The sequence below is a fragment of the Caretta caretta genome, chromosome 17 (assembly GCF_965140235.1).
Source record: "Caretta caretta isolate rCarCar2 chromosome 17, rCarCar1.hap1, whole genome shotgun sequence".
In the NCBI taxonomy this organism is placed as follows: domain Eukaryota; kingdom Metazoa; phylum Chordata; order Testudines; family Cheloniidae; genus Caretta; species Caretta caretta.
The window spans coordinates 20637587-20664680 of record NC_134222.1 but is presented as its reverse complement, the minus strand read 5'-3'; the positions used below and the strand labels follow the sequence as shown (position 1 = coordinate 20664680).

General features: G+C 46.9%; 1 protein-coding gene across 2 annotated transcripts in view; it reads left to right on the top strand.

The window, feature by feature from the left end:
- Nucleotides 1-27094, top strand: part of UNC45B (unc-45 myosin chaperone B) — a 70943-nt gene that overhangs the window by 22296 nt on the left and 21553 nt on the right. Inside the window, exons 1-6 of one of the 2 annotated variants that reach the window (XM_048824271.2) lie at nucleotides 12833-12989; nucleotides 16116-16277; nucleotides 18320-18356; nucleotides 22290-22465; nucleotides 22890-22979; nucleotides 25551-25718. In XM_048824271.2, coding sequence (XP_048680228.2) covers nucleotides 16116-16277; nucleotides 18320-18356; nucleotides 22290-22465; nucleotides 22890-22979; nucleotides 25551-25718 — 633 coding nt within the window. In that variant the 5' untranslated portion in view covers nucleotides 12833-12989. Of the gene's footprint in view, nucleotides 1-12832; nucleotides 12990-16115; nucleotides 16278-18319; nucleotides 18357-22289; nucleotides 22466-22889; nucleotides 22980-25550; nucleotides 25719-27094 lie in introns of those variants that run through there. The other variant, XM_048824270.2, reaches the window with a different exon arrangement.

Sequence of the window (27094 nt, the reverse complement as noted above, 5' to 3'; positions counted from 1 at the left end):
GCCTTTTTAAAGAACTGACCGCTTTCTTGGAAAGTGATCCTAACCTGTGGAATGAACTGCCACAGGATCCAAGGTCTATCACAAATTTTTCCACCCTAAGGCCAAGGAGTTTTTGACCTGACTTTCTCTACCAATACCAAATACAGCACTGTGTATACTCTTAAAAAAACAACAACAACGCATTCCCCTGCACACACTTCTCCCCTGAGGGGAAGGAGAGCAAACACATGAGATGCTAGTCACTCTGCTTAATGCATGACTGGAAGATGCTCAGATACTATGGTAATGTGCTTGGTATAAAATCCTACATAGACTATAACAAAGCAGGGTTCATTTCCTTAGTGCCGTTTTGGAAATGGCTGGCGGTTAGCTCTGCTACTCGGTTGAATGTTTTGGCTGTACAGTAAGAAGTCAACTCTGAGATTCTGTGATGCGCTCAGTGGGCTAGTAAGATATCTTGCTAAAAGCTTCTCTCCCCAGATCCTGCTTATGACACACAGCCCTATTCAAACTTCTTCAAAGGTACTCAGGCCTGGGAATACTGCAGAACTGTGCTGAAAACTATGTAGCTAGGAATAAGCATAGTCCCTTTTAGCTTTCTCCTTCAGGCAGTCTTTGTCTTGTCACGAGGACTTGAGACACTTACTGGAATCTCAACTCCCTACAGAGCACGCTGACAAACAGCAGGCTGTTCCTTTGGAAACTCTCTGTCGGATCCTCTGAACTGGTAGCCTTGAGCCTACCTCTTAAGTCTACCACTTCTTCCCCCCCCCCCCCCCCCGCCCCCCATCCACAAGGCTTGTTATCCTGTCAAAGAAGGCTATCAGTTTGGTTTGACAGGATTTGTTCTTGACAAATCCATGCTGACTGTTACTTATCACCTTATAGATGTTTGCAAACTGCTCCAGTATCTTTCCAGGTACAGAAGTTAAGCTGAGTGGTCTCTAATTCCCTGGGTTGTCCTTATTTCCCTTTTTATAGACACTAACTTCCCCTTATCCAGTCGTCTGGAATCTCTCCTGTCTTCAATGACTTATTTCAAAAATAATCACTAATGGCTCGGATATCTCCCCAGTCAGTTCTTTGAGTATTCTAGGATGCATTTCATCAGGTCCTGATGACCTGAAGACATCTAATTTGTCTAAGTAATTTTTAACTTGTTTCCCTATTTTAGCCTCTTCTGATCCTACCTCATTTTCACTAGTAGTCCACTACGTTAGACATCCAATCACCACCAACCTTCTTGGTGAAAACTGAAACAAGTCATTAAGCACCTCTGCCACTTCCACATTTTGCATTATTGTTTTTTCCCCCTTCATTGAGGAACGGTCCTACCCTGTCTTTGGTCTTCCGCTTGCTTCTAATGTATTTGTAGAATGCTTTCTTGTTACCATTTATGTCTCCTGCTAGTTTGGTCTCATTTTGTGCCTTGGCCTTTCTAGTTTTGTCCCTACATACTTGTGTTTGTTTACATTCATCCTTTGTAATTTGACCTAGTTTCCACTTTTTGTAGGATTTTTTTTTTTAAGGTAATTAAAGATCTCCCGGTTAAGCCAGGGTGGTCTCTTGCCATACTGCCAATCTTTCCTATGTAGTGGAATAGTTTCCTCTTGTGCCCTTAATGTCTCTTTGAAAAACTGCCAAATGTCTTCAATTGTTTTTCCCCTTAGACTTACTTCCCATGGGATCTTACCTACCAACTCCCCAAGTTTGCTGAAGTCTGCCTTCTTGAAATCCATTGTCTTGTGTGGTTTTCCCTCCTACCATTCCTTAGGATCATGAACTCTACCATTTCACAATCACTTTCACCCAAGCTGCCTTCCACTTTCAAATTCTCAACCAGTTCCTCCCTGTTTGTCAAAATCAAATCTAGAACAGCTTCTCCCATAGTAGCTTTCTCCACCTTCTGAAATAAAAAATTGTCTTCAATACATTACAAAAACTTGCTGGATAATCTGTGCACTGCTGAGTTGTTTTCCCAACAGATGTCTAAGTAGTTGAAGTCCCCCATCACCACCAAGTCCTGTGCTTTGGATGATTTTGTTTTAAAAAAAGCCCCATGCACCTCTTCTTCCCGGGTCGGTCTGTAGTAGACCCCTACCGTGACATCACCCTTGTTGTTTACCCCTTTTACATCCTTTGCCAGACTTCCAGCCTCCTTTGCCAGGTGACACCCTACCACCCCGAGTCAGCATCAGCCCCGCCCATCAGGTGATCTGTTGCTTGGTCACCACCCCTCTGGGGGCAGACTTGGAAATCTAGTTTCCCCTGGCAATAGCCAGCTCTTAGTCCACAGGTGCTTCCATTTGAACTGATCATTAGGGTTTAACAGCCCTCCATTGTTAGCTCTCCGCTAGGTGCAAGAGTTTCTCCTGGCACCACTTGGGCGTGGAGGGTACAGAGCTAAGGTGAAGGCACAGGATGATCTTTTAAACAAACTAGTGCTTAGAAAATAATAGTTTGTATGTGTGTAAACCACACTGCAGAGTCCAGGTAGGTCTGTTATACCAATAAAATAAAAACCAGCAGGATCTTATTAAAGAGGAAAAGGCAAAATACCACATTTATTGTGAAAACAGAAAGAATCATAGTAAGCAGTTATGGCTATAACATTCCATTCAATCTCATATTTATTCACACATTCATTCATACACACACACAGAGGTTCTGCAAGGTTGTTATAGTTATTAGCCTTAGAGTTGCTTATGCCAAGCCACTGGCCAGGTGGCCTGGACATGAGGAGGGAGCAGGGCCTTGTCTGATGCTCCTGGAAGTTGGTTTGCAGAATCAGACCCCAAAGTTCTCACATTCTAGAGTCCATTTTTATAGGAATTTCTTCCTATGCCAGTCTATGGGAATTGCTTCATTACGCTGTTGCTGAATCAATCAGCAGATGGCACTTTCCTGAGGGCTCCGTGCTGCTACATGTTATCTTGTTCTTTGGTTCTCCCATTCTTGAGGCTGTTGGGTGGATTCCAGTCTGCCCTCTGGGGGTCCTCTGGTTATTTCCACTTGACGCCTTCTTCAGCGGATGGACACTGGATTCTTAGGCTGGCACCTCCCTGATCATTGTTATCTACACCAAGCATCCATCCACATACATCCTCTATCTCTATTTTAATCACAATTGTTAATACAACAAAAGGGTGGGAAGTCTGAGTGCTATTTCTGTTGTTACAGAGTATTGCTTTTGAGTCTCTGTGTGAATTGCTTTGAGAACAGACTCTGTCTTAGAACGTACTAACGCAATTAGCAGCTTGCAAGTTTCACACAGAGGGAGAGAAACAGTACCAAAAATCAAGAGACCTGTTAATTAGTAATACCCTGGAGTTTAAACTATGGGGAATCAAACTCATTTGTGATTTTAATACAGAACTTTAATATGATCCAACAGGTCCCCCAAACCACCATGAGCCATTTCTCTCTCACTCGGAAACTGATTTGTGTAAATCTGACGTAGGGCAGGTTATTCCATGGCTGTCCACTTGGGGGTTCTTGCACCTTCCTCTGAAGCATCAGGTATGTGCCAGCGTTCCAGCCAGGATACTGGACTGGATGGACCCACTGGTCTCATCTGCTCAGGCAGTTCTTCATTCTTCAGACCCAGAACTGCCAAGGTGCTTCAGAGCAAAGAATCCTTCTCTTTACCTCCCCGCCACATCTCCACAAACATGCCACCAGCTCTTTAGGCTCCAGAACTTGCTGTCCCCTTTGTCAGAAACTGCCTGTTTCAAGGGCAGGACGATCCCATCTCCCTCCCTAAATCTATATTCCTTGAGTAGAGACATGACACTCCATCTAGGAGACTCAGGACCACCAATTACCCTGTCTCAGTGACAACACTCTTCCACCCCTCCCCCCACACACACCTGCTCTCTCGAGTGATGGGGATTCACTCTGCTCCCAAGTGGTCCATCCTGCTACCCAGGGTACCTCTACCATGGTGCTGGGGAGAGGGAAGATCTACAATTGCCACTGGAAGTTGTTTGGGTTTTTTGTTTCCCTCCCCCCCCCCCCCCACCTCCAGGGGCAAATCTAAAATGAGCAGAGCAGCATTAAACTAGGCAAGCCTGGCATCAGGGCAAAATACCATCAGTAAGGGGAGGGTTGGCATGAGAGGGTTAAACTACCCTCTGGCAACTTCCCCTAGCTGTGCAGAGTTCTTTTCCTCCTCCTTCATTTACAATGACAGTGCCTTGATGTTGGTCACTCCAGTCCATTTCAAGTATTACTAAACACTAGAATCTCCCTGGTAGATCTAGTCCTGGCCCCCCAGATTGCCCCACGCCCACCCCCTTCCTAGGGCCAGCGGGACTTGAGGGATCTTTCCAGACCTCCACCATGAGGGCAGGAAAATGAGCCAGTCTTGGACAATAGGCACCTGCATGCCCCAATGCCCTCCCATGGCTCTAGGGCACATGGGCTCACCTCTAGAGGCACCCACAGCATGCAGGTGCTTTTAAAGCCATCTGGGCTTCCCAAACTGCTATAGAGGGGAGAGCAGAGCAGAGCAGATCAGGCAATGGGTGAGACAGTCTGGGTCTGGCACAGCAACCTCTGAGCCTGGCCCGGAAATCTTCTCTCTGCACCACATTCTGGCTTGTTTCTCCCTACTATTGGAGGAGACAGACCTGGGGCCCAGTGGAAACTTCTGGCCTATGTCCCCAGCTCCAAACTAATTATCGACTTCTCAAACCAGTCCTGGGGGAATTCCAAACAGCCCTGCTGTGCTGGGAGGCCTCAAGTCATATCTGGTCCTTGACCCTACTGGTTCTCTCTACCTCGGAGTGCTGTTATATGGTGGAGAGCAGCGATCCTCAGCTGGCTTGGTTACTATTTTAACAGTACCCCAGAGTGTGTGAGGTGACCCCTTCCCCAAGGAGCGTACACGCTAATTTTAAGATGATGCAAAAAAAGAGGGGACAGAGGTGAGGGGCAATACCAATAAGACTATGGGGTTTATTCAGCAAAGGCCAATATACAGCCCAGTAGAGCACGGAACAATTGAATAAGTAATAGGGGTTCTGGCCCCCAGATGGAGCCCTAGTAAAGTAATCCCTCAGGAGGCCCTGAAGTACCAAAACAGAGGCTGCAAGCTAGCCAGCTCTAGGTAGACGTGTGCCAGGGTTTCCATCTCGCCACAGAATGCCCTTCCCCCAACCCCTGTCCCAATTTGTCCCACTTGCTATCTGAGCATCCCCGGGCACCAGTGCTTCATCTGTGCCGGGGCTGAGCCCTGGCAGCTCTGGGCTTGCTGCGTCTGTTATGAATGTAAAAACCTTGCTTGCACCCCAGCACCTCCTGCATTACAAATGAAGCCCTGCGGAGAACAGACCCAGTCTGACCCGCCTCTCTCCTGTCCTAGAGGAAGAGATGTCTCTGGCACTAAATGTGTTTAAGTAAAACAGTGAATGTGAAAGGGCCACCCTGGGAAATACGTATTTTTACCATCCAACAAAGTTCCAATTTGCTGTGATAGGGGGAAGACTGCTGGTTCCCCCTGCTATTCCCCAGTCTGCCCAAAGCCCCCGTGCCCAGCCAACCAACTACCACCAACATCCCCCCCCCCCCCCCAAGGGCTAATATTCCCGGAGGGGAGGGGATGGGGTTTGTTTAGCAGCGCTGACTCCCAAAGGAAAATGAAACTATCTACCTCCATGCTATGGGGCTAGGCCGGGCGAGAAGTGTTCCCCCAACCACCACCTACGTGTAGGGGCCCTCTCGCGCTTACCTGAGCCGATGGCTAACAGGGAGGATTTTCAGTGATGTACAAGAAGGGTAAGTAGCACAGCTGCTAGAAAGAAAGTGAAACCTCGTCCACAACCTAACCGGTACGAAAGTCCATTCCAAAACCTTACCGAAGCCAAAGAAATTTTGCTCTGTTTCACCGTGGCTATTTAATCAGTGATATTTATGTGCTGGGGGTTTTTATAGTGAGCAGGTTGGCCAGTCATGCCTCAGACTGCTTTTTAAAAACATTGTGGTCCATTGGCTGTCAGGCAGAAGATGCCGGAGCAATAACCTTCAGTCATGCTTCCCAGCCAACTGGCACGTGCTTTGGAGTCAGGAGCCTTGATCTCCTGCTTATTTCTACTATTGCTCCCCTGAAGAGGTGCATTTGGCATGGCAGGTTTATAGGGTATTCCAGGCAAAATTGGCCAGTCACCTTTAACTTGGAGACCCAGCAGACACCTGCTCTGTCATGGAATCTCAGAAGTTAGAGATGGAAGAGACCTATTAGGTCATCTAGGCCCCGTCCAAGCCAATGTGGGATTGGATTGCAGCACCTGGGTACAAGAGACAAAATGAATTTTAGAAGTTTGAGCACAGTAACTTGTTCCTCTCATCTCCAAACACTTCCCCAGCCAGATGGCAAGATGTGGACTAAACTGATAAACTTCATCCCCATTGAACGTATGGATTGCTTTGCCATCTGGTCTCCTGTCATCTGAAACGGCAGGCTTCTTTCCTCAGTGTAGCTCTCAGCTTCAAGTCATCGGCCTCCACTACTTCCTATGGGAGACTTTTCCAGTCTGTGATAGATCCCAGAGTTAAGAAGTTCTTCCCCATATTCAGCTTGTTTCTCTTTGCTCTTCATCCCATTGCCTCAGTTGATGCCTGGTGGAAGGCATCTCTGTAGACTTTTCCCTTTCCTGCCGCTTACCCAATTCAAATATCAATATTCTACCCACTGCGTCACTCCTGTTAGCCATCAACTATCAAGGTGTTAACTCATGTACCTAATTCAGTTGGACTGTAGCTTCTCTCTCAAAACACTCTCCTCTTTATTGTGTAATTTATTGATGGGGGACAGAGGTTCAGATGTCCCAGCTCTACCTTTAACATTAAACTGCAAAAATGTACTCTTGCAGGCAGGTTTTGGAGGCTCTCCCACATCCTCGCATGATAGAGCACCTGCTATTTTGTTCACCCCCTTTATGTGGTTATTTCTCCCATATCAAGCTGGGACAGACAAACTCCAGTGTTAGTTTTTCCATTGGATCCCTTCATCTAATGCAACCAGGTGAGTGTCTGTGTACACCTGCAAACTTCCAGCCCTACAGCTAGGTTTCAAAAAAAAAATTAAGACAGCTCACAATGGCCAGGCATTCTCTCAAAATTAGCATAACTTTTCTCTCCTGGGTGCTGGGTTTTGCATAGATACACACCTGGATGCCTCTCGCTCCCCATGGAAGCTGGAATGCTACAGACATGGACAGAACTTGTGATGGTGGTGACTCCTGGAGTTACCAGTTCTTCTTCCTGGAAAGGCAGTTACCGAGTGCTTAAAAATCTTCTTGAAATTCCCTTTCATGTCTCAGTCCTCCTGAATAGAATCAGCTATTACGCTGTTGTGCTTTCTCTGCACCTTCGACTTTCACAACATAAATTTAGTCTGCAAACTCAATATAACCATAGCGATAAGTGTCGCTCTGTATTCCTTTTATCCTAAGCCACCCTCTTTCTACCCCATTGACATTAGTCAACCAAACTGCTCATAAACCAATATCTTCAGATGTTTTGCCTTGATGGATTTGTTTTAGATTACAGATTAACTGTTTAAACTGAACTCCTCCATGAGCCATTATAAAGGTCTCTTGGGTTTTATGAAGACACTCTATAAACTCACGACATGGTGTTGATGTTTGTGAATTGTCAGCATGTTGTCCTAATGAAGGCTCCAGTCATGGTGCCCCAGGAAGGAGATCGGACTAGCCATTCCATCTGTTGAAAGTGTCTCTGGAGACTGGGACTAGAGGCCCGAAGGGAGGGATGGCCTCCTTGCCAGGGGTGTGCTATTTGCAGGGACTCAGCCTTACTTCCCTTTTTGAGCTTTCAATGCAATATTCCACAGGGCTAAAATGTCCCTCCGGGGGGTTCGTTTTATTAACATAAATTGGTCAAAAACACTATTTTAAAGACCCTAAATACAGTTCAACAGCATAATTCCCACTCCCAGCTCTGCCCTCCTCTGGCAATTCTGGAGGTTTTACCTCACTGCCCATCCATTTTCTATAGCAGGGGCCTCTTTGGCTTGGTTCTCTCAGGCCTCCCTTGTTCCATCCTGCCTCAGGACCTTCTGGCCTTGCCCCCGCCACCTGACATCCTCAAATTGCTCCTTTATTTAAGTCCCAGGTGCTCTCAGACCGTCTCGCTCAATCCCACTTGGAACTGGTGCAGGTGGGCCACCTCATTCCACTCCATGTGTGCCGCATATTTGTCTGACAGCAGACATTGTGGCCAACTCCTGCCTGTTGAAGCGTCTGCAGGGGGGCTTCAGCTGAGCAGGTGTGATGGGGTCCTCCACTCACCCCCCAGGATGGTGCTGTCTCTTGGTCATTCTAGAGAACAGCTCACAAGGTTAACACCCCTTTCCGCGGTGGCAAGCCATCTCTCCACTTCTCTTTCTGGGTCTGCAACTGCCTCTTCGTGACTGGGCCCTCCAGCCAAGACACTATTTGCGTTTCCCCTTCCTGGGTTGGAAAGTCTCCTCCCACACACAGTGATTTTGCCCAGTTGGGAAAGACCCCCTTGTAGGACCAGTGCCTACAGGGATGTTTGGAGAGGATGAGAAAGGTTGAGGTATGACTGGTTGCCAAGGTGTAGGTTGAATCATGGGTGCTGATGGGATTGTTGGTGCAGGCATTGGAGGAATCGCAGAGTGTGCGTCTGTTGCAATGGACAGCAAGCTCCCTGGAACAGCGGGAGGAACCTTTCTGTTTAACAATCCTATTGGCTCAAGGGGTGTAGTGTTAATAACTCTTAATTGCTCATTGACATTGGCCATCATGGCTTTGATCGCCATCATATCATTCTGGAGATTCTTTATGGCTCTCTCAGGTAGCTATTATCCTTAGCTGGAAGATTCGCTAGACGGTCCTAAATCTTTTGTAATAGGTCCGAGGTCTTTGCCTCCGTTAGGCCCGCCTCGTAATTTGAATCGTCCGCTGCGCTCTGAGCTGCCTCTACCGCTTTGGGGTCCAGACTCTCCAATAGCTTGTCCCTGGTGTGACCTGCTAAGTCATCCATTGGTCTGTGCATCTGTCACCTGCAGTCTTGCTGCTCCGCCTGCCGCGGCCTCCGGGCCTCCTCCTGTATGGACACCTGCGATGCGCGTTGTGACTTTAATTGCAGTGCTGCTGGTTGTATGTTCTCCGTGATTCAACCTACGAAGTAATTCGACTAAACGCTTAAAACTCGTGTCCTCTAGCTCAGTGTCCATCTAGCATACTTTTCCCCCACAAACAGGCTCAGGCAGTCTTCCTGTTCACCGCCTCGTAGTGCCACTCCCTCAGCAGCTGGCAGGGAACCCGGGCCTGCCTTCTGCTCCGGGTTCCAGCTCAGGGACCCTCTTGCCAGCAGTCAAGGTCTGGTCCCTCTTAGACCTTACTGCCTTTCCCTGAACCAAGCCCTGCCTTCCTGGCTGGCCCCCCGTCTGGGTTTACCAGCCCAAACACACCTCCCCTCTCCCAGGGAGTGACCACAGACTTTCCCAGCAGCCCCCTTCTGCTGCCAGTTTCCTGCCTTTATAGTCCCAGCACTGCTGGTTCCTCCTTAGCTGGGCTTCCTCATTCAATCAGGGGGTTGCTCAGCCACCTGATTCCTCACACTGTGGCCTGTTGGGTTAATTAGCTCCCTTCCCAGTGCACATTAACCCTCCTAGGGCAAGCGTGGGGTGAACACCCCCTGGCAGGGGGGTCATCAAAAATTGTGGACAATGCCCAGAGGAAAGCATTTCCATCTGTCAGCGTCTCGCTGTCATGCCCCAGCAATGCAGAGGCCCAGTCATATAATATCAGGGTTGGAAGGGACCTCAGGAGGTCACCTAGGTCCAACCCCCTGCTCAAAGCAGGACCAATCCCCAATTTTTACCCCAGATCCCAAACAGCCCCCTCAAGGATTGAATTTACAACCCTGGGTTTAGCAGGCCAATGCTCAAACCACTGAGCTATCCCTCCCCCCAACCCAAGGCTCCTCCAGTGAACAGGCTGATCACCAGTCCCACCTTGGCTTGATCAGTGGCCTGGAGACAGAGCATAAAGAGTAGGCAGCACTGATGAAGCAATCCCTTCAATTTGACTGTTCCTGTCAAACTGTTCGGGCCCTGTTCAGGTGGTAAGGCTATGGCCCAAGCCTGGGCTGCCTGTTCACTGAGGGCTTGGTTCTCTGCCAGAAGTTGTCACCTGAGCCCCCAGAGCATGTCTCTCTGCAGATCAGAGGCCTTGTGGGGTTCGCTAGGGAACAGGGTGCATGTTGGTCATGGAGGGGTGAGGGGGGTCTGTACAAACTCTCATGGCTGGGGTGTGGGCAGCCAGGCCGAGTGGATGGAGACTGAGTCAGAAGCCAGGAATCAGAGGGGCCAAGCTTTCTGGTGTCTGAGTTATTTCCACTTTTAATGTTGTATTTGGAACACAGCTGGAATATATTGGGTAATTAAAAAAAAAAAAAAACACTGTGTGAGAAATCACTTGATGATGACCTGTTCTGTTCATTCTCTCTGGGGTACCTGGCACTGGCCACTGTTGGAAGACCAGATACTGGGCTAGATGGACCTTTGGTCTGACACAGTATGGCCGTTCTTGTGTTCACCCTGCAATCTTAACTCCCCTAAAAATGCAGTTTTTGTAGTTCTGAAAAAATAAAGTTTCTCTAATGTTGCAAGTATCGGGGGTAGCCGTGTTAGTCTGTATCCACAAAAACAACGAGCAGTCCGGTGGCACCTTAAAGACCAACAGATTTGAGCATAAGCTTTCATAGGTAAAAACCTCATTTCTTCAGGTGCATAGAGTGAAAATTACAGATGCAGACATAAATATACTGACACATGAAGAGAAGGGAGTTACCTCACAAGTGGAGAACCAGTGCTGACAGAGCCAATTCGATCAAGGTGGATGTAGTCCACTCCCAACAATAGATGAGGAGGTGTCAATTCCAGGAGTGGCAAAGCTGCTTCTGTAGTGAGCCAGCCACTCTCAGTCCCTATTCAAGCCCAAATTAATGGTGTTAAATTTGCAAATGGCTTTTAGTTCTGCTGTTTCTCTTTTTTTGTTCAAGTACAGCTACTTTCAAATCTGTTATAGAATGTCCAGGAAGATTGAAGTCTTCTCCCACTCGCTTTTGTATGTTACCATTCCTGATGTCCGATTTGAGCCCATTTATTCTTTTATGTAGAGAATGTCCGGTTTGGCCAATGTACATGGCAGAGGGGTATTGCTGGCACATGATGGCATATATCACATTGGTAGACATGCAGGTGAATGAGCCTCTGATGGTGTGGCTGATGTGGTTGGGTCCTCTGATGGTGTCACTAGAGTAGTTATGGGGACAGAGTAGGCAACGAGGTTTGCTACAGGGATTGGTTCCTGGGTTAGTGTTTCTGTGGTGTGGTGTGTAGTTGCTGGTGAGTATTTGCTTCAGGTTGGGGAGCTGTCTAAGCGAGGACTGGACTGCCTCCCAAGATCTGTGAGAGCGAGGGATCATTTTCCAGGATAGGTTGTAGATCGTTGATAATGTGCAGGAGAGGTTTTAGCTGAGGGCTGTACATGATGGCTAGTGGTGTTCTGTTGTTTTCCTTGTGGGTGGTTTCTGGGCTCCCGTCTCATTCTGTCAATCTGTTTCCTCACCTCCCCAGGTGGGTATTGTAGTTCCAAGAATGCTTGATAAAGATCTTGTAGGTGTTTGGCTCTGTCTGAGGGATTGGAGCAAATCTGGTTGTACCTTAGGGCTTGGCTTTAGACAATGGATCATGTGATGTGTCCTGGATGGAAGCTGGAGGCATGTAGGTAAGTATAGCGGTCAGTAGGTTTCTGGTATAGGGTGGTGTTTATGTGACCATCACTTATTTGCAATGTAGTGTCCAGGAAATGGATCTCTTGTGTGGACTGGTCCAGGCTGAGGTTGATGGTGGGGTGGAAATTGTTGAAATCCAGGTGGAATTCTTCAAGGCCCTCCTTCCCGTGGGTCCATATGATGTCATCATCAATGTAGCGCAAGTAGAGGAGGGGCGCTAGGGGACGACAGCTGAGGAAGCGTTGCTCTAAGTCGGTCATAAAGATGTTGGCATCCTGTGGAGCCAGGCGGGTACCCATAGCAGTGCTGCTGACTTGAAGGTGTAAGTTGTCCCCAAATCTGAAATGGTTGTGGGTGAGGACAAAGTCACGAAGCTCCGCCAACAGGTGTGCACTAGGTCTAATGTTGCAAGCACCTTATTTCATTGGGAAAGCACTGCACAACCTTTAACTGCTCTCCTGATTAGTGTGCCACTGTAATTCTGAGACCTGACCCTCTCATTGCCTGGATGAGAAATTATCCTGTGGGAAGGCATAACTCCTTGGTAGGATTCAGCAGTTGCCGTGGGGCAATGCGGGACTGAATGTGAGCATGGGAGCTTTGCCAGGCTGGCTGTGAGCACAGTGGTCTCTGGGCTTTAGCAGCTCGACATGGATTCCAAAACAGACCAGAAAAGCAAGAGCTGAATGGGATTCCTCTGAAACAACTTCTCGAAGGCGCTGGGAGGCTCTAGTTGTTGCAGCTGCCGCCCGGTCTCTTCCCAGTTACAGGAGTCAAACCATTGGCTCCTGCGGCTCAGATGTCTCATGCTTCCTTAGATAGACAGGGAAGGGGGTCTGCGCATTTTGGGCAGGGGTGGTCCATCAACCCAGCTGTTGGCTTTTCCTGTTTAAAAAGCCCACAGTCCAGGTTTCGACAACAGTATGCAGGTCTTTGAAATGCATTTTCCCTCTTTAGCAGGAGGCATCCGAATCCTCCAATTCAAAAAACTCTTTTCCTTTTGAAATCTGACCTCACCCCCAGCCCCTTGTTCACTATCCTGCTGTCCTGGGCTTCATGACCATTTCACTGAGCTATATAAAGCACAGGAGGCCAGCATATCGTGTAGTACAAGGGGAGGAAGCAAGTGGACGGGCTTAGCAAAGAAGAGTGTGTCCCAAGCTGGTGACTGTCTCAGCATTTTGAATTATCCACACCAGGTATGGAGGGCAGGGATGGGCAGGACCCAGTGGGATGCAATGCACTGCCTTCGTACTTTAAGGAATTGACTTGTTTTTATTTGAAATGCATTTCCACTGTGGGGGTGGGGAACTCTGAGTTCAGTGACAGGTGACACTGACAGGCTGCAGGGGCAGCTAATGCTGCCCAAATATGGCTAGGAACTGAAATGCGAGATAGGGTCTTTTCTCACCATGTGATGCATGCATACTGACCACCATTTACTGTGCGGATTTTTAAGACTGCAAACCCCTTTCCCCCCTCCCTCCCCCCCACAATACAAATTGGCTGCTGATAAAAAGATTGTCTGGCTTTAAATAATGCTTTTAAAAAGCCAGGTCAGCCCCTTTCACGCTGAGGAGTAGTTTGGGTTTCGTTTTAAATGCTTCAGCCTAGCAAACCACTCCAACTGGCGTACTGATCGTACACTAGTTCTGGCCATGGAAAGGGCTTGAGGTGGCTCTAGAAATTCTTTCCGCAGAGTATGGACAACATGAATCCATAATCTGAGGAAGTCCTTAGTTAGCCTTTTTTCCTACTTGCCTTGTTGGCTGGATTTTTAAAAGTCTGGTTTTGAATTTAGTTAACAATTAGTTGGTTGACATTTATAAGAAAAAAATGTAAATGGTAGTGTCAAAATTCGAATTTTGACAAACTCGCATGCGTTTTTCACTTCTGAAAATGTTTTCCTGTAATGCCGAAATACAAAACATTGCGTATTTATTGTCTTGCAAAATTTCAGTTTTGCCCCTTCTTTCACGGCTACCACAAATGCAGTGTGATACTCTAGACTGTCCAGGCTGGGTTTGTTTTGACCCTTTGAGCTTAGTTGCATGGTAGGTGTTTTGCCAATTTCTTGACAAAAATGTAGCCAGAAATACCAGTGACTGCGTGTGGGGTCAGATCCCTAGATCTGTCCCTCTCACACAAAGGGAACATTTGCTCTTTTCCTGAGAGAGCAAGGCTGGGAAATTCTTTGGCTAAAACGTTTTAGTGCAGACCCACTTTTTATGCCAAGTTCAGTAACAAATGTTAAGATTGGTCCCTAAACTAATCTCTGAGGAACTCCACTAGTAACCTCCCTCCAGCCTGACAGTTCACCTTTTGGAATGACTCACTGTAGACCCCCGTTAACCAGTTCTTTATCCACCTTTCAATTCCCATATGAATCCCCATCTTCTCCAATTAACTAATTTCCCATGTGAAACCATGTCAAATGCCTTGCTGACATCCAGGGAGATTAAATCTATTGTGTTTCCTGTGTCTAAAAATATCAGTTGTGATCTCAAAGAAGGAGATCAGGTTGGCCTGGCACGATCTACCTTTTGTAAAACCATGTTACGTTTTATCCCAATTACCATTATCCTCTGTCCTTCACTATTTTCTCATTCAAAATTTGTTCCAAGATCTTGCATACAATTGAAGTCAAACTAACAGACCTGTAGTTTCCCAGGGTCCTTCCCTCCCCCCCCACCCCGTTTCTTAAAAATAAGAACTATATTAGCAATTCTCCAGTCATAGGGTACAACCTCTGAGTTTATAGATTCATTAAAAATCCATGCTATTGGGCTTTCAATGTCATGTGCCAGTTCCTTTAATTTATTGGCTAGAGATTATCCGGGGCCCTTGATTTAGTACCATTAAGATGTTTGAGTTTGACTTCCACCTTGGATGTGGTCATTTCTACCTCCAAATCCTCGTTCCCATTTGCCACCGCCTCTAAGCTCTTCATTAGCCTCGCTAAAAACTGAGGCCATTTTTATTTAGGTGTTGGGCCATGCCTAGACCATTTTTAATCTCCACTTTACCAGTCCCACGTCTTTTCTTGTTGGAGTTGCGTCACATACATTAATATATGTAAATAGGCTGTCAGCGTTCTCCAGGGCCAGTTTTAAGAGCAGCTACACTTCCAGCAAGACTGTGCTGGTTCTCCCAAGTGATGGCAATATGAGCTTTCAATTTCTCTCCCCTGCTTCCTTAACCTTCAGTGAGGTGGCCGTAAGTGCTTGTGTTAAAATCTGCAATGCATGGCCTCTTGCTGAAGCTGCATGCATTGTGTGCGGATCATGAGATCAGACTGGTTCTAGGTTTAACTACTGTGGCAAGGCACCCGTTCTGCCTTGCCAGACCTAGTGCGCCCTCCTCTGGCAGGGATAGGGCCTGGGGTAAACCAGCCCCACTCTGGAGCATGTCTCTTCCCTCTTTCAGGTTTGTTTCTCAGAGCGTTCCCGGTAGGCCTCAGGGAAGGCCTGAGAAGTGCTCCTCTGCCAAACAAGAGGAAATAAGTCCATAACGCACGAAAAAAAGGGAATACCTTTCCCTAGCCCCCTCATTGGGGCAGTTGTTGTCCTGTCGCCAGCTCCGGGGTGTCATTCCTTCCCCTAAACAGGCACTGGGTTTGGGTGTCTCCCCTATGGGGAGGAGCGCAGTCTCTCACACTGGAGAAGCCAATCTCCCTGATGCCACCAGCCTGGCAGCAGTTTCTTTCCCCCTTGCCTCACCAGGAGAGAAGTTTTAACACATTTCAGGCAGCCCTTAATTGGACTCAAGGTTCCTTAATTGACCTGAAGTAACCCCTTCCCAGCTTGTAGGAAAAAGGGTCTTTTGCATTCTAGGGCTAATATTCCTGTTTTCCCAGACCCTCCTGCCCGACTTTGTCACGCTATCCAGGCACTGGGATCTGGAATTCCAGACTTCTACTGTTTAAAATAAATGTACATCAGGAAAGAATCCAGAGTGGATGGAGGACTAGTTCCTTCCATCTCTGGCTCATTCAGTCCAACTTCCCTGATTCCATAGTACTTAGCTCCCTATTACAGCAAAATTATCAGGAAAGGGCTGTGAAAAGATTTTGGAGACCAATTAGAGCAACTCCCCATCCCAGTATTGCTACCCTGATGCTGACATTCTGCATTGTCCTGCGCTAGTTACCCAGCATTATGCATCCCTTTTCCACAAGGGGGATGTTTAATCTTCCCTGCACCCTATGAGGCAAGTAACTGAGCATAGAAAGCGTTGCACGTTTTGCAAATTAACCAAAGCATTAACTGAAATTGATACTGCCCCAAAGACTATGAGAGAGGCTGAACTGTGGCTTCCTTCCCCAGATGGAGGACCCGGCTCAGTTGAAGGAGGAAGGCAATAAGTATTTTCAAGCCGACGACTATGAGAATGCTATTAACAGCTATACCAAAGCCATGAAACTTACCAAGGACAAGTCACTGCAGGCCATTCTGTACAGGAATAGGGCAGCCTGCTTCCTGAAAACGGTGAGATGAGAACCTCTGACCTGGGTCTGGATTAGGGGGGATTATAGCAACTCGTGATGGTGGACAGGTGGGTTTGGGCATTGGGGGGCTTAGCTGCTCACTTTATTAATTATAATAATTAATTATAAAAATAATCAATCACTTTTTTAATATAGAAAACAGTGCCACTCGCACGGCCAGTTCCAAAACGTTTTGCTCTCCAGCATGTCAAGTTGTGAGCCTGGAGACATGCGGGATACTGGTGGTCTGCAATAGCTTTGACCCACTTGCATCACAACTAATTTCTAAGGCGTTACATTGATCTAGATGCACTAAAGGGCATTTTTCTTTCCGTGGAGTGTTTCTGGTTGGGCCACAATCTCACTTTGGAGATGAGCATTTATAGAGGTCTAATGCGAAGGGATAAAACTCAGGAGGGGTTTATTTACTGGGAGGGAATGGAGTTGAGCCACGGCCCTCAGTCGCTTGTCCTTGTGTCTGAGCCTTCCTGCCTATTCAACAAACAGGATCTGACTGGAACACACTGCCTAGCACAAACCAAATGGAAACAAGTAAGTTCTTAAAAAGCAGGGACCACACAAACAGAGGCCTTCAGTTATTCTCAACCTGCCAAAGAGCCATAGTCCTGCAGTATTAACTCTGCCAGCACTCGCTACCAAGGGGATGTTAATTCCAGCAAAGTTCCAGGTGACGCTGTTTGAGGATGAAGCAAAAATGCCAGATGCTACAGCCTACTATGCCTCCAGGGCATAATGTACTAGCTGAGCAATGTTAGCCTCTGGGCCCAGCCTGTAGAGAAGGGCCCCATGCTGCTTACCAGTTAAGGGAGGTTTTAGCCCAAACAATAGAGGTTTTTGGTAGCAGAGGGACCTGAATTCTTGACCCCCATCCCTCTGTGTACGTTTTATATAGATGTGTCTCTGCAGTATATGAATTTGGGTGCCAGCTTATCCGCACACATAACAAATTTCAGAGTAACAGCTGTGTTAGTCTGTATTCGCAAAAAGAAAAGGAGGACTTGTGGCACCTTAGAGACTAACCAATTTATTTGAGCATGAGCTTTCGTGAGCTACAGCTCACTTCATCAGATGCATACCGTGGAAACTGTAGCAGACTTTATATATACACAGAGAATATGAAACAATACCTCCTCCCACCCCACTGTCCTGCTGGTAATAGCTTATCTAAAGTGATCATCAGGTGGGCCATTTCCAGCACAAATCCAGGTTTTCTCACCCTCCACCCCCCCCACACAAATTCACTCTCCTGCTGGTGCTAGCCCATCCAAAGTGACAACTCTTTACATAATCAAGTCGGGCTATTTCCTGCACAAATCCAGGTTTGTTTCCTCTTGTTTTTTTCTACACCCCCCCCCCCCCAGATGTTCTGGTTTAACTTGGATTTAAACTTGGAGAGTGGTCAGTTTAGATGAGCTATTACCAGCAGGAGAGTGAGTTTGTGTGTGTATGGGGGTGGGGGGGATGTGAGAAAACCTGGATTTGTGCTGGAAATGGCCCACCTGATGATCACTTTAGATAAGCTATTACCAGCAGGACAGTGGGGTGGGAGGAGGTATTGTTTCATATTCTCTGTGTGTATATAAAGTCTGCTGCAGTTTCCACGGTATGCATCCGATGAAGTGAGCTGTAGCTCACGAAAGCTCATGCTCAAATAAATTGGTTAGTCTCTAAGGTGCCACAAGTCCTCCTTTTCTTTTTACACATAACAAAGGAGTCTAACTCACACTAGGCTGTTTACGGTGACTTGCTATGATGATTTCTACAAAAGACCATCATACACAAGCCTGCCTATTCCCTGATCATCTTTGCTACTGATTTGGCCAGGAGAAAACTTTGAAATGATGCAGAACCAGCTCTTTGGAGATCCTCCATTGCTCAGTGTTTGCACTGGAAGCTGTTACAACGTATCTTATGTGACCAACTTTCTCAGCCCTACATTTCTGTGATTCTATGCCAGTAAGGAAAGAGTGTCTATTGCCCATCTTTATAGCTAATAAATCTCTATTCCCTCTGAATCGACAGGAGAGCTATGGCCAAGCAGCATCGGACGCTTCTAGAGGTAAGCAGAAGGAGAGGTCTAAAAGTCTACATACACTTGCTCGTCCATCTAGTCTGTTCTCAGAGCTGGTTTTGTGTCCACTTAATAAAATCAGTTAAACTCACACTTAAACTTTTTTTTAAATTTTTTAGTGTTAGTTATGTGATAGGTTTTGCGTAAATGAAAAGGTAAAGACGAAAAAGGTAACTACTATATGCTGTACTCATGTAGCTTTACTGTTTTGTGTAGTTCAAGAAATCCGCTATAAATTGTTTTGCTTATAACGCTAAATACCAGGATTCTACACTAGTTCATATAAAGTTCATCCTCTTAACTTTACAATGAAACAAGAGCATCACTGTTCCATGTGCTCAGAGAATGGGGTGTGCCGGGGAACGGGAATACAGGTATCCTCTCTACATGTCCATTGTGCTTAAAGGGGGATGAAAGTGTTCTACCCGGGTAAACGTGTCCTTAAAAACTGAAGATTTAAAAAGATCTCAAACCTCAGTGAACGCACTCTCATTAGGAAAGGGACCAATAAGAAGACAGTAAATATCAGAATGCCATTATATAAATCCCCAGTATGCCCACACTTTGAATACTGCATGCAGTTCTGGTCACCCCATTTGAAAAAAGATATATTAACACTGGAAAAGGTACAGAGAAGAGCAACAGAAATTAAGGGTCTGGAACAGCTTCCATATGAGGAGAGATTGAAAAGACTGGGAGTTTTCAGCTTGGACTACTAAGGGGATGTTCTGATAGAGATCTATAAAATCATGAGTGGTGTTAGAGAAAGTGAATAGGGAAGTGGTGTTTACTCCTTCACATAACACAAGAACCAGGGATCACCCAATGAAATTAGTAGGCAGCAAGTTTAAAACAAACAAAAGGAAGTACTACTTCACACACTGCTCAGTCAACCTGTGGAACTCCTTGCCAGGGGATATTGTGAAAGCCAAAACTATATTGGGTTTCAAAAAGAACTAGATAAGTTCATGGAGGATAGATCCACCAATGGCTATTAGCCAAGATGATCAGGGGTGAAACCCCATGAGCTGGGTGTCCCTAACCTCTGACTGCCAGAAGTTGGGACTGGATGGCAGGGGATGGATCACTCAATCGCCTGTTCTGTTCATTCCCCCTGAAGCACCTGGCATTGGCCACTGAGGGAAGACAGGATACTGGGCTCAGTGGACCTTTGGTCTGACTCAGAATGGATGTTCTTATGTTTACTTTGGCAAATCCATTCAGTGAACTAATAGGGAAAAAAATCTCTTCCCTAGACAAAAATCCATGTTCAAGTGGTCAGTGTGGATCCCACTCTAGGCACATGTAAGCCTCACGCACTCAAGATCTGAATCTTTTGAATAGCAGTGTCCATTGGGCTACGTCTGTGCCATGCACGTCCTCATGGCTCCCCACCCCCCAAACCCAAGGACATCAAGGATCTGGTGACCACTACTGTCCCTCCGTTCCCTCTTTCCACCCATGGCACTGAGACGGAATTAGTGATGTCTGACCCACTACCTCTTAGCCCTTTTTCCTCTGATTCTGAGTCAGAATGGAATCCGTTTTCTCCACCCTTATTAATTTTTTTCCCCTTTTAATTAAGAACCACTAAACCTTTTCGTTTCGCTTGGTGCTCTGTGCCTGATGGCAGACTCCAAGCCTGCAGGCTGTAAGCCTTGCCTATCTTGCAATGCTTAATCCCTTTCATTGACTGCCAAAGCTATTGTCTTTTTTGCCTTTACTGTGAGTCAAACTAACTTAAGTACTTAGGAAGTGCCCATCACCATAGTACTTGAGCAGCTTGCAATCTTCAGGTATTTATCCTCACAACTTCCCTGTGAGGTTGGGCTAGACTGTCATCCCCATTTCACAGATGGGAAACCGAGGCACAAAGAGACTAATTGACTTGCCTAAGATCACACAGGGAGTCTGTGGCACAGCAGGGAATTGAACCCAGGTCTCCAGTCCTCGGCTAATCTCCTAACCACTGGGCCATCCTGCCATATTCCAGTCATATTCCAGATTGGCGTTCTGTTCGCTGAACATTCTCTCCATGGACATGGGATTATTGGGACACCTGCCTTGAGCTTCACCTGATGGACAAATGCATGCTGGCAACCTCAGACCCAGATGAGGGAAGATCAACCTCTGATCAGGTCCCTGTAAAGTCATCCCCTACGAGTGGCCCATACCAGCTGGCGTGACTCCAAAGACCAGTACTGACTGGAACTCTGTGTCCAGTAAAGACTTGGCACTGACGACCACTCCAGTACCAGCAATGTCAGTATAGAACCTGGGGCTGCCTCTTCCCATGGTATAAAAATTCTCGAAGGGATTGTTGCATACTGACCCACCCGTCCGAGAACCCCCTCCTGCCTGGGATTTCAATGTCGTTCTCGCAAGAGCTGCTTTTGGGATCCTCTTTATAGCAGCTTTCCCTCAAGACTCCTCTTAGCTGCAGTCACATTGGCTAGAAGGGTCAGTGAACGCTGAGCTCTTATGGTTGAACCCCCTTGTGCAACACAGTTTTGAGACCTCCTCTGAGGCTTAAGCCTAACGTGGTCTCTGTTTTCCATTTGCAAAGTCTCCCACCTTACCTGTATTCTCCCCAAACCCCATTCGGCGCTTGGGGAGAAGAAACGCCACACTTGGGACATTATTATTCTGTCTTGCTATGTTAAAGCCCTTCAGACTGTCTTCTCATCTCTTCGTGGCCCTCTCCTCCCAGATGATATCAAAATGGATCACGCACCGCCTATCAGTCAGCTACCAAATGGCCAATAACTCCACCAGAGCACAAACTACCCCTTCTGCCAGCTTCAGGAACATGCCCAAACTGGAAATCTGTAAGGGAGCTCTGGGAAGTCACTCCCTGATGTTCATTAAGCACTGTGCCCTTGAACGGGTATTACCATCCCTGGTTGGTTGGATCAGTCAGGATGACTCAACCCCACCTTCCAGGTGAGATGCTGGTTGTCGGTCACCTAAAGTGGGTTCCACACTGACAACATAGATTCATAGGCTTTAAAGTCCGAAGGAACAATCATGATCCTCTAGTCTGACCTTTTGCACATTGCAGCCACCGAGCCTCACCCACCCACTCCTGTAATAGACCCCTAACCTCTGGCTGAGTTACTGAAGTCCTCAGATCATGGTTTAAAGACCTTGAGTTACAGAGAACCCACCGGTTTCAGAGTAGCAGCCGTGTTAGTCTGTATTCGCAAAAAGAAAAGGAGGACTTGTGGCACCTTAGAGACTAACCAATTTATTTGAGCATGAGCTTTCGTGAGCTACAGCTCACTTCATCGGATGCATACCGTGGAAACTGCAGCAGACTTTATATATACACAGAGAATATGAAACAATACCTCCTCCCACCCCACTGTCCTGCTGGTAATAGCTTATCTAAAGTGATCATCAGGTTGGGCCATTTCCAGCACAAATCCAGGTTTTCTCACCCTCCACCCCCCCACACAAATTCACTCTCCTGCTGGTGATAGCCCATCCAAAGTGACAACTCTTTACACAATGTTTACACAAAGAACCCACCATTTACACTAGTTTAAACCAGCAAGTGAGCTGTGCCCCAGGCTGCAGAGAGAGGCAAAAAAACCCCCCAGAGTCTCTGCTAATCTGACCCAGGGGAAAATCCTTCCTGACCCCAAATCTGGCAATCAGTTAGACCCTGAACATGTGGGCAAGACCTGCTGGGCGTCTTAATGAACCAATTACTTTGTCACTGCTCTTTTGAGCATCATTCCATGTTTTTGGAAACCGATATACAGCTTGCATTTGACTGTGTCAACTATCAGATAGGATAGAGGTTTATTGAAAGAACAGGGTAAGTACTTTCATCGTTACTGTCTTAGTGAATTCTCTGTATGGGGCTGGACTTTGAAGCAAATGCTGATTCCTTTTTGTACTTGATCACTTTCCTAGCGATTGACATCAATGCTTCAGATATTAAGGCCCTGTACAGGCGCAGCCAGGCTCTGGAGAGGCTGGGGAAGTTGGACCAAGCCTTCAAAGACGTCCAGAGGTGTGCCACCATTGAGCCCCACAACAAAAACTTCCAGGAGACCCTGAGGCGTCTGGGAGCCAATATTCAGGAAAAGGTAAAGGCCTTTGCAACAGCACCAAATACTTGGCAGTGCACACAGAGCTTTGCATGCAGGTGTATTGAAGCTGACGATGCACCTCTGTACTCCAGAGCAAGCATCTCCGCTGAGTGCAGACGGTAACTGTCGCTCGGGGGGCTGGAAGATGACTTGCCATGTGTTCAAAGGCCTGCGCACTACACAGAGAGAACAGCTTATGGGCTGAACCTCTGGCTCTATCCTTGCGCTTCAGAGGTGGAAAGATACACAGGGCAAAAGTCAAAAACCAAAGTCCGTGTGCAGCTGAAGCTGATTGAACAGGCGGTGTAAAATGATTGCAGTCTGAGACAGAGATGCGCGCAGCCGAAACAGAAATGGGAGACCTCCGCCTCGGGTTTCTGCCCTGGTGCCCAACACGTGATGCTCTTTCATCCCTCTGCAGCTGCGTATTGAGTTCTCCACCGATGCCAGAGTGTCGAACATGTTTGACATCCTGCTGGATGGGACCAGTGAGAAAGAGAAGCGAGAGAAGGTGAGACTTAAAAGGCAGCTGGCGAGATGACTGATATTAACTTTGTCAGACTTCAAAGCCCACAGTCAGGAGCAAAAGTCGTCCTTGCCCTCCCCAGCCATTCAAAGGGCTCCAGATACATGAACAAATAGAAGGGGGAAAGGGAGGAGCTGAACTCAGTGAGACGGCAGAGAACTGACCTGCTCAGAGCGGCAGCCTACAGAGCCGCTGGAATGTCAGCAAAAGCTCCCAAATCACAAACTCAAGTCAAAACCAGATCTGATGTCTGCAGCTTAGGCCTGTATCTAACTGCCCATCCCTTATTCCCCCTTGTCAAGGTTCCTTCCCCACTCTGAGCTCTAGGGTACAGATGTGGGGACCTGCATGAAAAACCCCCTAAGCTTATTCTTACCAGCTTAGGTTAAAACTTCCCCAAGGTACAAACTATTTTACCTTTTTGACCCTGGACTTTATTGATGCCACCACCAAGCGTCTAACAAAAATAACAGGGAAAGAGCCCGCTTGGAAACGTCGTTCCTCCCAAAATCCCCCCAAGCCCTACACCCCCTTTCCTGGGGAAGGCTTGATAAAAGTCCTCACCAATTTGCATAGGTGAACACAGACCCAAACCCTTGGATCTTAAGAACAATGAAAAAACAATCAGGTTCTTAAAAGAAGAATTTTAATTAAAGAAAAAGTAAAAGAATCACCTCTGTAAAATCAGGATGGTAAATACCTGACAGGGTAATCAGATTCAAAACATAGAGAATCCCTCTAGGCAAAACTTAAGTTACAAAAACAGGAATATACATTCCATCCAGCACAACTTATTTTATCAGCCATTTAAACAAAACCGAATCTAACGCATATCTAACTAGATTGCTTACTGACTTTTTACAGGAGTTCTGACCTGCATTCCTGCTCTGGTCCCAGCAAAAGCAACACAGACAGAGAGAGAGAACCCTTTGTCCATCCCGCCTCCCCCCCCGCCTCCAGCTTTGAAAGTATCTTGTCTCCTCATTGGTCATTTTGATCGGGTGCCAGCGAGGATATCTTTAGCTTCTCAACCCTTTACAGGTGAAAGGGTTTTTCCTCTGGCCAGGAGGGATTTAAAGGTGTTTACCCTTCCCTTTATATTTATGACATCCCTCTTCCTGCCGCTCCCTCCTCCCCAAAGCGTTTGCGAACGTTCAAAGGGAAGGACCCCAGCTCCACCTGCTCCTTGCCCAGTTGAGTCGTATGTCGCTTAAGAGAGCGCTCCTTCCCCTTCCCATGAGACATTATTCCACAGCCTAACACCGTGGCTCTCAACCTTTCCAGACTATTGTACCCCTTTCATAGATTCATAGATATTAAGGTCAGAAGGGACCATTATGATCATCTAGTCTGACCTCCTGCACAATGCAGGCCACCGAATCTCACCCACCCACTCCTGTGATAAACCTCTCACCTATGTCTGAGCTATTGAAGTCCTCAAATCATGGTTTAAAGACTCCTTTCAAAAGTCTGATTTGTCTTGTGTATCCCCAAGTTTCACCTCCCTTAAAAACGACTTGTTTACAAACTCAGACACACACATACAAACCCATCACAGCACACTATTATTGACACAGTGCTGACTCTCTCATTTTTACCATGTCATTCTAAAATAAATCAACTGGAATATAAATATGGTCTTTACATTTCAGCGTATAGTCTATCGAGCAGTATAAACAAGTCGTTGTATGACATTTTAGTTTGCACTGACTTCGCTAGTGCTTCTTATGTAGCCTGGTGTAAAACGAGGCAAATATCTAGATGAGTTGATGTACCCCCTGGAATTCCTCTGCGTACCCAGAACCACTAGCCTAACAGATCTTGCTGTCAGGAAACTCTTCTTTCTCTTCATTATTCCTAGCTGTCCCCCCTTACACCACCCCACATGATTCCTTTTCAGTTGTGATGCCTTCAAATATTTGCAAACTGTTAAAGTTTCTGACACCTCACTTAGACAACCTCTATTGCCTTACCCCTTTTTTCTTTATCCCTCTACCGCTACGTCTACACTACATGCCACTGGCCGCGGCGTTTAGTGTACATGTAGCTATGGGCTGCAGCGAGAAGCACGGGGAAGGGCTCCAGGAGCAAGGAGGCAGTGGGAGACGCTAAAAACAGCAGACATGGCTTGGGTGAGAAGAGAGCCGGGTAGGGTATGTGCTTGAGTACATCCCTTTGTCCTTCAGGCATCTTTACTGGTCAAAGCCATGCTTCTCCATCCACAGACCTGTTTATCTCTGCGGGGGGTCTACATGGATGTGTACACTGCACACCGCTGAAAGAAACATGCCGTGTAGATTTACCCTAAATCACTCCCTTCCTTCGTGCACCAAAGTCTCCTTCTGAATGCAATGAATTCACTAGGATGTGAATTGAGACGGTCATTTCACAGAGGCCAATGAAGGGCCATTGGCTACCACTCCTTGAGTAAAAAGAAAAGGAGTACTTGTAGCACCTTAGAGACTAACAAATTTATTTGAGTATAAGCTTTCGTGAGCTACAACTGACTTCCTTGAGTACTGACGCTCTGACTTCTTTCATCTCGTTTTTACCCAGGCTGCGAACAATCTCATTGTTCTGGGGCGGGAGGAAGCGGGAGCCGAGAGGATATTCCAGAACAATGGGGTAAAGCTGCTGCTGCAGCTGATAGAAACCAAAAATGCGGAGATGATCCTAGCAGCCGTAAGGACCCTTTCGGGCATGTGCACTGGGCACAAGGCAAGGGTAAGTCGCATGGCTCAGAAACCCTGCCTCAGTCTCTCGCTGCAACCGGGGGACTCAAAGGAACCTGCTTCTCGCTATTTCAGAATGGCTATTCTTACTTCCATATCTATCTCCTCTTACTAAAAGGACGAGGAAAATAAATGTTGAACTCCTACGATCTGGCTGTTCATGGAACTGAGTCTGTTTCTAAAAGAAACATGAAAAACGAACCTTGCACTGAATGAAATACAGAGAAGCCAGCGGGTGAAAGTTAGCTTTTATCGGGTGCTAACTTGACAGGCTGAACCTGTAATGCTGTTCTTGGGCTTCAGGTTCAAAGATATTCTCCAGCATGTAACTGAGGCTGGTTTAACACCGGCCCTTGTGAAATTAGCTGTATGTACAGCCACAATCCTGTAGAAGGCAGCAGTGACCAACGGTGGGTTAAGCCAGGATCCTGGACTCCATGCCAAGGCATCCGAGGTTGCCTGGTAGAGCAGTGAGATACATGGTCTCTATGAGAAGGATGGGAGGTGGTTAGCTAAGACCTTCATTAGGTGAAGTCAGAGGCTGGAGGAAGAAGATCAAGGGATCTAGAAGGCCCACCAAAACTTTGGGGTCTATGAGCCACCTTTTAAGTTAACCCAGCCCGGAGGGTATTATGGTCCTCAAATGGCCCATGAAAAAGTAGCCCCCTTTTTTTATCTAGGAGCATATGACACAGACCCATGACAATCCAGACTCTGTACTGATAAGCCGCAAGACTTTGAGACCATATTTGTGTGGCTGCATGTGGGGGTACACGCAAAACCACGAGAGACAGCACTATCTACCAGTGACCAGCCAGCTTTCGCTGAGCTCTGTACATTTTATTTAGGACAAAAGCATGACAAAGAAAACATTCTATAAAAACAAACCTGTCTACCTCCTTGTCTACATAGAGGCAAGTTCCAACCTTTCAAATCCTTTTAGCAGGGTTTGCCCTCCCTCCCCCATTTGTCTCATGCCAAACTGAGGATCAAATAGAAAAGGAGGACTTGTGGCACCTTAGAGGCTAACAAATTTATTTGAGCATAAGCTTTCGTGAGCTACAGCTCACTTCATCGGATGCATTCGGATGTTTGCGAATACAGACTAACACGGCTGCTACTCTGAAACCTGAGGATCAAATGCGGGTCTCTCGGTCAGTTCAGGCTCACCCTTTCTATCAAAAGCCCTTTATTTGCCCACTGGGCCTCTTGATTCGCTCTGAACCATCTATGCAATTCACCCCAAGGCATGGTGCTTCTCTAAAGTTATCTATTCTAGGATTTGCGATAATCACACCCCCCACCCCGATTTTAGTTCCTGTAGGAAGCTCTGTAATGGTCCCCCATGGAACCAGAATACAGTCCCTA